The sequence below is a fragment of the Artemia franciscana genome, chromosome 1, assembly GCF_032884065.1.
Source record: "Artemia franciscana chromosome 1, ASM3288406v1, whole genome shotgun sequence".
Taxonomy (NCBI): Eukaryota; Metazoa; Arthropoda; class Branchiopoda; order Anostraca; family Artemiidae; genus Artemia; species Artemia franciscana.
The window spans coordinates 36784331-36797362 of NC_088863.1; the positions used below are offsets into that span (position 1 = coordinate 36784331).

The 13032-nt window shown below is 34.9% G+C and overlaps 2 protein-coding genes across 3 annotated transcripts in view; both read right to left on the bottom strand.

Annotated features, from left to right (window-relative positions):
- LOC136029092 (ubiquitin carboxyl-terminal hydrolase 14-like) overlaps positions 1-6785 on the bottom strand; it is a 43643-nt gene extending 36858 nt beyond the window's left edge. Inside the window, exon 1 of one of the 2 annotated variants that reach the window (XM_065707156.1) lies at positions 6636-6785. The gene's annotated coding sequence lies outside the window, so the exon portion shown is untranslated. The remainder of the gene's footprint in view (positions 1-6635) is intronic. The other variant, XM_065707163.1, reaches the window with a different exon arrangement.
- A 2810-nt stretch (positions 6786-9595) lies between these two features.
- The window catches only part of LOC136029105 (uncharacterized), a 34110-nt gene continuing 30673 nt past the window's right edge, over positions 9596-13032 (bottom strand). The window contains exon 7 of the mRNA XM_065707175.1: positions 9596-10019. Coding sequence (XP_065563247.1) covers positions 9779-10019 — 241 coding nt within the window. The 3' untranslated portion in view covers positions 9596-9778. The remainder of the gene's footprint in view (positions 10020-13032) is intronic.

A 13032-nucleotide genomic window follows, 5' to 3' on the forward strand; every position in this document is an offset into this window, starting at 1 on the left:
CACCATGTGCATCTTTTTCATTGTCCTCTAACGCTTTCAACTTATTTTTTACATGCTACCTTTTAAATGGCTCAATATCTTTATCTGTTAAATCATTTCTAATTCGTTTTTCTAAACTCCACATTATAGAAATTTCTTACTTGTGGGACGCAGTCCTGAAACTGCCCAACCTTCACCTGAAGCTTAATAGCTCTATGACCAGATCCAGCTAAAGCTAATGTTCCCATATTAATTGATTCAGGTACAAATTGCATTTTAATTAGCGCATAATCTACAACACTTGGAGTTGGTCCTGAAAGGCAAGTAAACTCGCCCCTACCCTTATCATTCCCAAACCTACCGTTTGCAAACATCAGATTATGTTTCCCACAAAGCGCCAGGAGCTTTCTTCCCCGTACATTTATTTTTGTTTTTTCATCCTTGTTACTTTGTGGTATTCTACAACAAATTGGGACAAAATCACCTAAATCAGGGATCAACACATCTAAGATCTCAGCCTCCGTACCGGTATGCGCATTAAAATCCCCCATCAACACGCACTCCAGATATCTCTAACTTTTCTTGTATTAACGATAATTCTTCTTCTACAATTTCCCAAGTATTCTCTCAATTGTCCATTCCGTGGAGGAAAATTAATTGCTTGGAGAGTAAACCCAAAATTAATTGCTTCCCATATTCAAAACAAATATACAGTCAAAGCAAGTTTCAGATCTACTATTAATTCTCTCATAACTTTCAATAGCAGGTGCTTTGACCAAACCCAAAATGCCACCCTAATGTTTATTATTTCTTGATACATTACGCATGATCTGTTCTACCAAATACCCAGGGAGAAGTGACATGTTACAGCATATTTGAAACAAACTTTGTTCGTTATCTTTCCAGTCTTGTTGGTTTAAAACCCAAACCTGTCATCGGATCTCAAATTACAATTTAAAAGTCTTTTCAAGTTTCAAAAGAAAACTTGGGTTTGTTTATTTTAAGTTTAATACCATTTAAGGCTTGCTGGGGGGAGGGGTTGCAAAAAGAAACCTTAAAAAACAAATCAAAACTACATTTATATATTTTTAATACGTCTTTTTGTGTTGGAGAAATGTTTGGGTGGGAGGAGGAGGGGTCTAATCCCTTCATCCTGCTTTATGGATTCAGTATATGAAAGCGGCTGTCTCCTCATCAACGCCCCAACTCCTTACGCTAAAGTTTAACTCTTTGTTACAGTTCCACTTTTTAAAACAATAGAAAATTTTAGCGTAAAGAGTGGGGTGTTGAGGAGGAGACAGGCCTTTTATATATGGAATCATTTCTATTTGTTTTAAGTTGTAGTGTCAGTCCTTACTTTCAGGGAAAAAAAAATTTTATTTAACTTCTGAACGCATTTGAATTGATGTATGTTTTGATTTTGGCTCAGCGTAAATGAATAATTAAAACGAAATCTATATATAATTTTTTTTTTTGGCTAAATTGTTTTTCCAAGCTTTTGATTGGACGATTTTGATCAAAAAGGGGTGGGGAGGTGGCATAATTTCCCTCCAATTTTTTGGTTACTTAAAAAGTAACAAATTTTTCTTTTTTTAAACAAAGCAGGAAAATCCAGCATCCCCTTTTTGGAAATGCTCTTCCCCGTGATAAATTCATCCCTTAGAAAAATCCTACCAAGTATCCCCCTTTGCCCAACCATAAAAAATTTTATGCATAAAATGTTGGATCTCACACGTTTTATACTTTAAACATCTTTATGTGTTGGAGAAACATATTTTGGAGGGAGGGGACCTCATCGTGGTTCCTGGGTTCGGTCTTGCTATTATTGATAGCCTATATTTTCATGGCACTTGGTTTTAACCAAGTGACATAGCAATCACAAATTATGTTGGTCTGTCCTGGTTTTGCTACTTCAGGCACTTCCAGGTAAATTAGGACAAAGAAATTTGACAGGCGTATCAGGGATCAGACCAAATTAAATTAAAAATAGTCATTTTCCCGATTCGACCATCTAGGGGGAGTGGGGGGCCGGTTGATTTGTAAAAAATAGAAAAAATGAAGTATTTTTAACTTACGAATATGAGATGGGATCTTAGTGCAATTTGATGTTTGGAAGGATATCGTTTCTCAGAGCTCTTATTTTAAATCCTGACCAGATCTGGTGATGTTGGGGGGGGGGTTAGAGGGAGGAACCTAAAATCTTGGAAAATGCTTAGTGTGGAGGGTTTGGGATGAAACTTGGTGGAAAAAGTAAGCAGAAGTCCTAGATATGTTATTGACATAACCGGAATGGATCTGCTCTGTTTGAGGGAGTGTTAATTCTGAAAATTAGAAAAAATGAGGTATTTTGAACTTAGAAAGGAGTGATCAGATCTTAATGAAATTTGATATTTGGAAAGATATCATGTCTCAGAGCTCTTATTTCAAATACTGACCAGATCCCGTAAGGGGAAGTTGGGGGGGGGGAACCTAAAATCTTGATCTCTTATTTTAGATCTCTTATTTTAAATCCTGACTGGATCCAGTGTCATTAGGGGGGGGGGGGGGGCAGAAAATCTTGGAAAACGCTTAAAGAAGAGATCAGGATGAAACTTGGTGGAAAAAATAAACACAAGTCCAAGATAGGTGACTGACATAACCGGACTGGATCCGCTCTCTTTGGTGGAGTTATGGGGGGGGGAGTAATTCGGAAAAATTAGAAAAAGTGAGGTATTTGTAACTTACAAACGAGTGATCAAATCTTAATGAAATTTGATATCTAGAAGGATCTTGTGTTTTAGAACTCTTATTTTAAATCCCGACCAGATCTGGTGACATTGAAGTGAGTTGGAGGGGAAACCGGAATTTTTGGAAAACATGGCAATCAAGGTATCTTTCAAATGGGTGATTGGATCTTAATGAAACTTGCTATATAGAAGAATCTTATGTCTCAGATACTCCATTTTCAATTAGAATAGGGGCTTCAATTAGGGGCTGTTCCCTCCTCAATGCCCTGCTCTTTATGCTAAAGTTTTTTTCACTGTTTTAAAAAGTAGAGTTGAGAGAAAGTCAAACTTCTGAAGTTCATTCATGTAAGCCTCTTTGCCTCAAAGAAGCTTAGTTTTCAAATGAGAGCTACATCTTTCAATCTGAACAGGGGTGGATCCAAGGAGGGCACAGAGGTGCACCCCCCCCCCCCCCAATGACATTGTGTTGGATTTGTAATTGGTACTGCTTGCTCTGGTTTGGATCTGGATGAAAGTGATTTTTTTTAATTGATTTTTAATAGTTGAGCTTTTCATAAATTTGTCAATATTAAGATAGGTTTATCAACAGAATCTGTTTGTATTACCGCAAAAGCCAACTGCAAGGCGAAAATTTTCATTTCATAATAACAAGGAGAAGAAATTTAAAATCCTATCTTCTTTAGGCTGTCAAAATGATATTTCAGGATTGTACTGTTACAATGGGACTGAAAAGCAAAATATTTACTTCTTTTTATTGTCAAAACTTTGTTTTTGAGTCTTGCTATGGCACTGAGGCCAAAAATATGGGTAGGCCAATCATTACTTTTTTGGCAGTGTTTTGGTTTTTTGTGTTATTTATTTTGTGAAGAGGGATGGCTTTTACAACATAGCCTAGTTGTTTTTTAGGGGATTTGTATAATAGAAAGTAAATGTATGAGAAGTGCAAAAATATTAATTTAAGTTTTGAATTTTTGTGAGGAACTAGTGGCCACTTTACTGCCTATTTTCATCCAATTAAAACCCTGCATTATATGACACATCATCTCCTCTTTTCATTGTAAAACATTAAAATAAAGGCAAAACTCTTTAGCACTTTAGACCATTTCCACTACCTACCTACAATGCATAATTGTTGATGTTATTTTTAAATTGTGGGTATTTCTTTGTTTGCAAGTTTATCTAAGCAACCTATTATACACCCCCCCCCAAAGAGAATTCTGGATCCACTATTTTCTCTCTGAAAAACCAATTTAAAATAACAAATCTCAAGACATTAAACCATCTAATTACAAGACAAAGAGCCTGAGATCTCAGCAGAGAATGTCTAAATAGATTTTTTGGAAGTGTCCAAGATAAAGAAAACCTCTGTCTCAGATTATGTATTATTGCGTAATATCTTTGTCAATAAGAGAATATGTCCCAGTATTAGCTGAACTGACAGCTATTGCTAAATTCGAAAATAGGTAGAACTGTATAAGCAAAACTATCAAACAGTTTGTGGTAACGAACTGTAGTAAGGAGCAACCCAGCTCAATAGTAACCAAAACTCTAAAAAATGGAATTTTGATACCAATACCTACATCAAAAGAATCGCATTTTAATGCTGATTTTGAATATATAAGTTTCATCAAGTTTAGTCTTACCCATCAAAAGTTACGAGCCTGAGAAAATTTGCACTATTTTAGAAAATAAGGGGAAACGCCCCCTAGAAGTCATAGAATCTTGACGAAAATCATACCATCAGATTCAGCGTATCAGAGAACCCTACTGTAGAAGTTTCAAGCTCCAATCTACAAAAATGTGGAATTTTGTATTTTTTGCCAGAAGGCAGATCACGGATGCGTGTTTATTTGTTTTCTTGTTTTTTTTTCCCAGGGGTGATTGTATCGACCCAGTTGTCCTAGAATGTTGCAAGAGGGCTCATTCTAACGGAAATGGAAAGTTCTAGTGCCCTTTTTAAGTGACCAAAAAAATTGGAGGGCACCTAGGCCCCCTCTCATGCTAATTATTTTCCCAAAGTCAATGGATCAAAATTCTGAGATAGCCATTTTATTCAGCGTAGTCAAAGAACCTTATAACTATGTCTTTGGGGACGACTTACTCCCCCACAGTCCCTGTGGGAGGAGCAACAAGTTACAAACTTTGACCAGTGCTTACATATAGCAATGGTTATTGGGAAGTGTACAGGCGTTTTCAGGAGGATTTTTTTGGTTGGGGGAGGGGTTGAGAAGAGGGGAATATGCTGGCGGAACTTTCCATCGATAATTTGTCATGGGGGAAGAAAATCTCCAAGAAGGGAGCGCAGGATTTACTAGCATTATTAAAAAAAAAAACAATGAAAAAATAAATATGAAAAAGTTCTTTCAGCTGGAAGTAAGGAGCAGCATTAAAACTTAAAACAAACAGAAATTATTACCCATTTGAGGGGCTCACCTCCTGCTAATACCTCGATCTTTACACTAAAGTATTTTTAGCAATTTCAACTATTTATTCTACGGCTTTTGTGATTCTGGGGTCATTCTTAATGACTTGGGACAAAATTTAAGCTTTAGTGTAAAGAGCGAGGATCTGACAAGGGGGCGAGCCCCCTCATATATGTAATAAAAATATGAGAATACAAAAGTTCTTTACATAAGCTAATTTATAAGTTACGTAAATCTTTTACTAATAAAAATATTTGTAAAAGATTAAAAATTCTAGTTGCCTTTTTAATTAACCAAAAAATCAGAGGGTAACTAGGCTTCCTCCCCCGCTCTTTTTTTCTCAAAATCATTTGATCAAAATTATAAGAAAGCCATTCAGCCAAAAAAAAAATATGCAAATTTTGTTTTAATTATTCCTCTGCGGAGAGCCAAAATCAAAACATGCATTGATTCAAAAACGTTCAGAAATTAAATAAAAAAAGCAAGTTTTTTTCACTGAAAGTAAGGAGCAACATTAAAACTTAAAACGACCAGAAATTACTTTGTATATGAAAGAGGCTGCTTCCTCATCAACGCCCCACTCTTTACGCTAAAGTTAATTACTGTTTTAAAAAGAAGAATTGAGAGAAAGAGTCAAACTTTAGTGTAAAGAGCGGGGCATTGATGAGGAAGCAGCCTCTTTCATATACGAAGTAATTTTTGGTTGTTTTAAGTTTTAATGTCACTCCTTACTTTCAGTTAAAAAAACTTGTTTTTTTTATTTAATTCAAATTAATAACCCACTTGTTCAGAAAACAGGAGCAATTCTAACTGTGAAAAAAGTGAAGTTTCTAGGTGGTATAATAGATTACTTATAATAGATTAAATGTCAAAAAGTGTGAAGAGTGAACAAAGTGTCCCATTACTGGTTGCTTTACCCTAGGCCTACAACAAAATAGAATAATTGGTATTTCTAAAGAGGTTCTTGTAGGCCTAGGACAATAACTTAATAATTTCAAGTGTTTCTTAAACAATTTTAATAATAACCATATTGATTTACAGCTTAAATTTTTAGCTTTCTGATAGGCCTATATACAACTTGCACTACCTAAATTCATGGCTTCATTTGAGGGAAGAGGTGGGTAATTTTCATCTATTGAATTCAAAATTTTAAATGAATTTGATGTAGGGACTGTAGCAATGAATCTATTTTGAGAGTGTGGTGAGATACAAATTTGATGCTGACTGTATTAACTATTATGGGGGGCTAGAGTTGTGACATATGGAGGTTGTCTTGCCAGATTTAACCGTGGTTTCTGCTGTTTAACCTGACCCTGATACTGTATAGCATGAGACACAGGTACAACTTGTGGAATAAATGTTGTATATATGGGGGCCTGCCCTTGCTCATTATTTTGACCAACTACATTTGGCCTCACCATCAGTGCAGGATATGATGAGGATCCCAATTTACCTGCATCCCAGATAAAACAAATCGCTATACCCAGAGAAAACAAATATATCAAACCATTAAATCAAAAATGATAGACCATGCTGAGTTGTTTTCTCAAATTCCTTTCTAATCTAGAAAAGAAGGCTATGAATTTAAATATTTGAGCCTAGTACAGCGCTACCTATTTTAAGTTTGTTGATAGCTAACGGTTCACCCGAAAGGTTGAGTCACAGATTATAAATGATCAGCTGAAAACGTGCAAAGCCCTTGCAGAAGAAGTATAAAGGTAATGCAAAAATAATGAAATTTGCCATTATTCTAGTATCAATTCCAGCCGATCAGTGCTGTTAAAAATACTCTTGAAAGTTGTTATTAAAATTTGGCGATAGGCTATGGATATGGAATTTGATAAAGCTACAAAACTAACATTACAGGAGCTAGTTCTGGATGGATATTTTATGGAAAGGATTTTCCATGGGGAGGGAAGTTTTGAAAGGAACTTATTCCTTTTTTTTTAAATCTTATTTTATGGAAAAAAAAATTTAAGCTAATTTACTACTAAATCAAACAAACACAATGAAATACAAAGGAAGGTGCAAATGCTTTTTCAAAAATATGGCTCTTTATGAATTAATTTTTTGCAATATTCTTGTTTTGTGATAGCACTTTTCCCTTCAAGAATTCAACCTATTAATTCAAGACTGATTACAAAGAAGGCGATTTTTCTTTCTTTTCGTTTTGATGGATTGACACCATATAAGTTTGTTAAGAACAATCGATTGAACAAATTCTTTAGAATTTTTCCAAAGGTATACTGATTTTTGCACATTATTTGAATGGCCCATATGTTAAGATACAATCGCCCCTATGACGTAATTCATACGAAAAATTGCAAAATTAAGGATATAAATGATTTTCACCACAGTAATGAATCATCATATTTTTTTTCTGAGGGGCCAAAAAACGTTAGCTGGCCTTCTCCAGAAAAAAATACACTCCCGTTTTCTAAAAAAAAACGACTATTGCTCTATTGAAGAGAGTAGATAAATGGGTTAAAATATGGTTACGCAGTCTTTGGTAGCTGAGTGCCTAATAAAAAAAAGCTTAGGTGAAAAATAAGCAAACAACAAGCTATCATTATGTGTGACAAAGAGTTGTAGCTTTTTGATACAGAGCTGTAGCTTTCTTTTGAAGATGCTGTTGTCTTTAGGAACCAATAGATTTTTTGAATTTCTACGGGCAAAAAGCTTTATCATATTTATCTAATTATTTTTGCTTGTTTAATTTTGACAATTCAACTCGGCAACACTGACAAAAATGTGTCTGTCGTAGTGGCCATTTTCACGAGGATGCAAGCTCGATAAAAATCTTGCATCTACATGAATTTGTGCTTGCACGCTGGATTTGTCCAATGAGAGTATGTTTTTGCTTTCATCCTTCTCTATCTTATTTCTTGTTGAACTTGATAAAGAGCCTTAGTTCAACTCTGCCTTTTGACCACAGCACAATCAAAGATACTCTACGCACGGTTGCCGCCAGGTGGAAAAAAAATACTTGATTTTATTGATCAATTAGGGATTTTTTTCAACTGTCCTTGCCTGAATTTCAGGTTTTCAAACCTTACAGCTGCCATTATGAAGATGTTTGGTTCAGCTAGTTCAGTTACAACGAATTTTGTGACCAAGAGGTTTGTTGGATTTTCCTGATTTCGATAGTGTTTAGGTGAAAACCTAGGACCCCCTCCCATCTTCTACATTTAACAAAATTTCGGTACCAGATTATATTAATCACTAATTCTATAGTCTGTGAAGAAGTAGGTTCACAAGTGAAACAATGTTTTTTTTCTTTTTTGTTGCCAAAAATGAATATCATCTCTATATTTTAATGATGGGGGGGGGGGGTGGAAAATGTGATAATTATCATATCATTAAAATAACTCAGCAATAAGTAAAGCAAGACTGACGTAGAGCGAATTGCAGCAATGTTTTTCGGTCTTGTATGTCACAGAAAGGTATTATTTGACACCCCCTTCCTTACTGGTAAGTATAGTTTGTTTTTGAAAACCCAGGTTTTGTGTTCCTCATCCTTTGTTGAGCCAATCAAGCACAAGTAAAAGCAAACTAATTCAGTCTAATTAGATCAGACATTATCGTTTTGCACATAAAAGAACACAAAACAGCACTTAGAAAGAAGAGAGAAAAAACAACAACAATACATATGTTGAACAAAAAATCTATAAAAGGTCATGAATTGACCAGAAACATCTGATTGGAGCAGTCTCAGTTTTGCGTACCAAAATAAGTCCTTGATCAGACCACATACTGCGATTTTCAAACTTATTTCTTGAAGCGCTCAGAAAATCGTGTTTACGTTTCGTAAGGTTCTAAGCTACAAACAACCCTGAGCCAGTAAGCTGCTTCTTCGCTTTAAACACATGGCGTGCTATTTCTTTTGATCGAAACTGGACGAGAAGAGGGGCAAAATTATCTGGTCTTTGAGCATTTTTGAATCCAGCTCTAAATCGATGAACACTATGTCTGAATCCTTAATATTAGTTAGACCCATCTTGACAGCAATGCACGCTTTCCCCAACACTGTGCGAAGGAATCTGCTTTACACCATTAAACAAAAGGGGAATATAAAGATAAATATAAACTAAAAAAAAAACAAAAAACTAATCTGTTTATGCTTGAATTATGCAGATTTATCGTAGTTTTGACAAAATTTTGAAAGAAACTGAATTTCAGCTGGGGGGGGGGGGGCAAACTGGGGTCTGTTTGGTCTTATTTGGGGAATGTTTGCTCTTTTTTATATTTGGTCTTTTATATTAATCAATGTTGTGAAAATGGAATTAAACAATGAAAATGGAATTAAAACAATATAGCCAACCATGTAAGGCTATGTTCAGCTCTCCCTTGAAATATTTAGGGCTCCAAATTAAAAATAAGTACACACATGTGGCTGTTCTTAAACTTAGACATAATCCTTGATTACAATAGAAAAACTAAAACTAAACCTTAGAAATAATGCCGGAATACGAAACTAACAGAAACTTTATTAGAAGAGTACTTAGCAGCGGAATAAAATAGAGCTGAACAAAAGGAACATGACAATAATTAATACTGATAAATAATCTAATCTAAACATTGGCAAATATTTGGTTTTTTTCTAAGAAATTTTCGGTTTCAGGGGATTTTTTCGATTGAGTATTATCACTGTCACAACAATTTTGAACAACTGGTATTAGGAAACTGAAGATCGCAGACAAACCCAAAAACCCTCCAGCTGCATAAAACGGAATGTCGTATGAACCCGTTGTGTCGTACAGAAAGCCAGCTATGGGTGGGCCAACTATGGCAGCGAGACCACGGGAAATGCAAATTATCCCAAAACATTTTGTCAGTGCATCGATACCAAACAAGTCGACGAGGACAATTGATGTTAGTGCGATAAAAGCGGCTGAAAAAAAGAAGAAAAATTCATATACAAAAAGAAAAAAATAGACATAATATTATTAGATAAGAAAGAAGCAGTTCTCCTACTGCTACTACTACTTTGATTATTGAGAACTTGCATCAGTGAGTCCAACACAGCTATTTAAGCTCCTTCTTCACCCCCAAAATTTGAGTATGCAACAGTAGCGAAATCTTTTTCTGAAAATGACAAACATTTCATAGCGCGTGCACGAAGGCGGGGTCATGAAGCTAATGTGGTTAAAGATCTGTGTTAAGAATTTTCAATGGGGAGTATAAAATTTTTCGCAACTGTATAATAACTTTACTGTTTTTCGCCCCAATATATTCATAGCTTCACACTTTAACTGTCCATGAAGTTTTTATTTCCTTTAAATTTATTCTTGTAACCTCTACCCCCTTTCAGGGACAACCTGATTTTCGTATGGCCCGTGGTGGACAGTCAATTTCACGCAATCCATGGCAATTATCCGTAAAACCTGGCCTAGCCATAATAAATTTTCTGTCATCATAGCCTTGAGAAATGGGATTTAACTACATTTTTTGTACAGCTAATTGATTAATATACAGTCAGCAAAACGAATACCTTAGACTATCCCTCCATAATTCCCCTAGAAAATATTTAACAAATCTGCCTCGGCCTTTCAAAGCACCCACTTTTCAGAAATATACTCGACTTCTGTCATTACCGTGACTTCCGATGTCTTAATCTAATTATGAAGAATTAACTATCTAATCTTCCATTTTTTTTTTAACTATGAAAAAGCCCTAAGCCTTGGCTATTCTCCTTTTTCATTGTCATCAGCATCTTATATACAACCCAGGTATTCGCTTCAATATACGTATTTGGTATACTTTTTGAAAACTATTTCCATTTCCAAACCCACAAATATGCACGTCGTTCCAATCACTATTTGTAAAAGACTAGTTTATTAAATGCCCAAACTTTATTTATATACAGACACTTATCAGTGACTATCTTTTTCAACAAATGGGAATCACATAATGATATTAAACGTGTTATTTCGATTGGTTGGGAAACTTAACCGCTGATAAGAATCAGTATATAAAAAAGTTTGGTCACTTAATGAAATAGTTGTTTACGTATACTGCTTGGAATCATATGAGTTTAGAAGCAACAACCAACAGAAAGGGAATTCCCCTAAAATTGTGTCTGGTACCACTTCTCCTTAAATATTGTCATTTCCAAACCTATCAGTGATTAGCTTTTTCAACAAATCGGAATCACGTAATGATATTAAACGTGTTATTCCGATTCGTTGGAAAGTTAAGCTCTGATAAGAATCAGAAAAAAGTTTTTCGCTTAATAAACTAGTTTTTTGCATATACTACTTGGAATCAACAGCCATCAGAAAGGGGATTCCCCTGAAATTGAATCTGGTACTACTTCTTCTTAAATATTGCCATTTCCAAAACGACAAATATGCACTTGGTTCCAGTCACTATTTGTAGAAGACTAGTTTATTAAATACCCAGACTTTATTTATACACTGACACTTATCAGTGATTTTCTTTTTCAACAAATAAGAATCACATAATGATATTAAACCTGTTATTTCGATTGGCTGGGAAAGTTGACCGCTGATAAGAATCAGTATTTAAAAAAGTTTGGTCACTTAATAATCAGTTTTCACTAAATAAACTAGTTATTTACAAATACTCCTTGGAATGACAGGGATGTTTAGATTTAAAGCAACAGCCAACAGAAAGGGGATTCCTCTAAAGCTGTATCTGGTTCCACTTCATAAAAACTGTCATTTCCAAACCCACAAATATCCATGTGATTCCAGTCCTTATTTGCAAATATTTTTGCACAGGGTTCAAATAGCGTTTGCAGATTCGAGTTAAAGACTTAAACAGTTGCAGGGGCCGCGTTTTCTTATTTACTCTTGATTGCCTACATTGAACAAATCATGAATGATATGGTCCCAAAAACAAAGGAATGCTATGGCTTCCTTTTGCTGTTGCAATAGATTGTGTAACATGGCCTTACACCAATCTAAAAATTCAAATCCTCCTTCCAAAACCATGCGGTTTCAATCCCTGTTTTCTAACATTTTTGCACACATGGGGTGAACATGCAGCAAACAACTTATATTACAGATCAGTCATTATCAGATAATGAAAAGAATCAACTGGTTATGAAATGATTTTTAATCCCCAAAAGTTTTTGTATATTACCTGACTACAAGGTCATATACAATAACTCCATAACAACCAGATTTTTTGAAAAAACCTCTTATATATACGTTGAAGTCATGACTCTAGGATTTATTTTGATATTTCAGACTCCCATCCCCGCTCCCCCCCTCTAAAAAAAACTTTCCGAGTGCACTTTTATATGCACCGAGTGCATCATTTTCGAAACAGTGCCACACAAAAACTAAAATTCTATATAAAAATGCGGGGATCAAAAATTTAACCAAGCCCTTTATGAAACATTCTATTATAACGAACTACAAGTAGAACAAAGAAGAGCGTGAAACACTGGCGTTACGTGAAACACTGGCTCGTTACACTACAGTTTTTTTTAGTGCTTTTAAAAAAGTTTCTTATTCCAATTCAATGAATTTTGTTGTTTCGAGGAATCCCCTGATATTTTAAAAGGTATTTGTTTTTATAAATTTGTGCCTAAAAAGTGTGTAATCTGTCATCTAGTGTTTATGTGAACAATGGCTGATACATGATTGTTCCTGATCCTATAAGTTTGCAAATTGCAATTATAAAGTGTTCTTGAATGCATACGCTACACAGACAAGATTCTAGACACAATTCAGGGAAAGTACAGATTCCCGTGGTGAGAAAAAAACAACAACAACAAAACAAATAAAATAGACGAATCATTTTATGGAAAATAAAAAAAAAATAAAGAAAGAGAGAGAGAGAAAAATATAACCTTGCTAATCTTGCCTTAAGCAAGATCTGCCTAAATCTGAGCGAATCAGCTCAAAGGTCTCATTCGGTTTGTTCAAAAAATT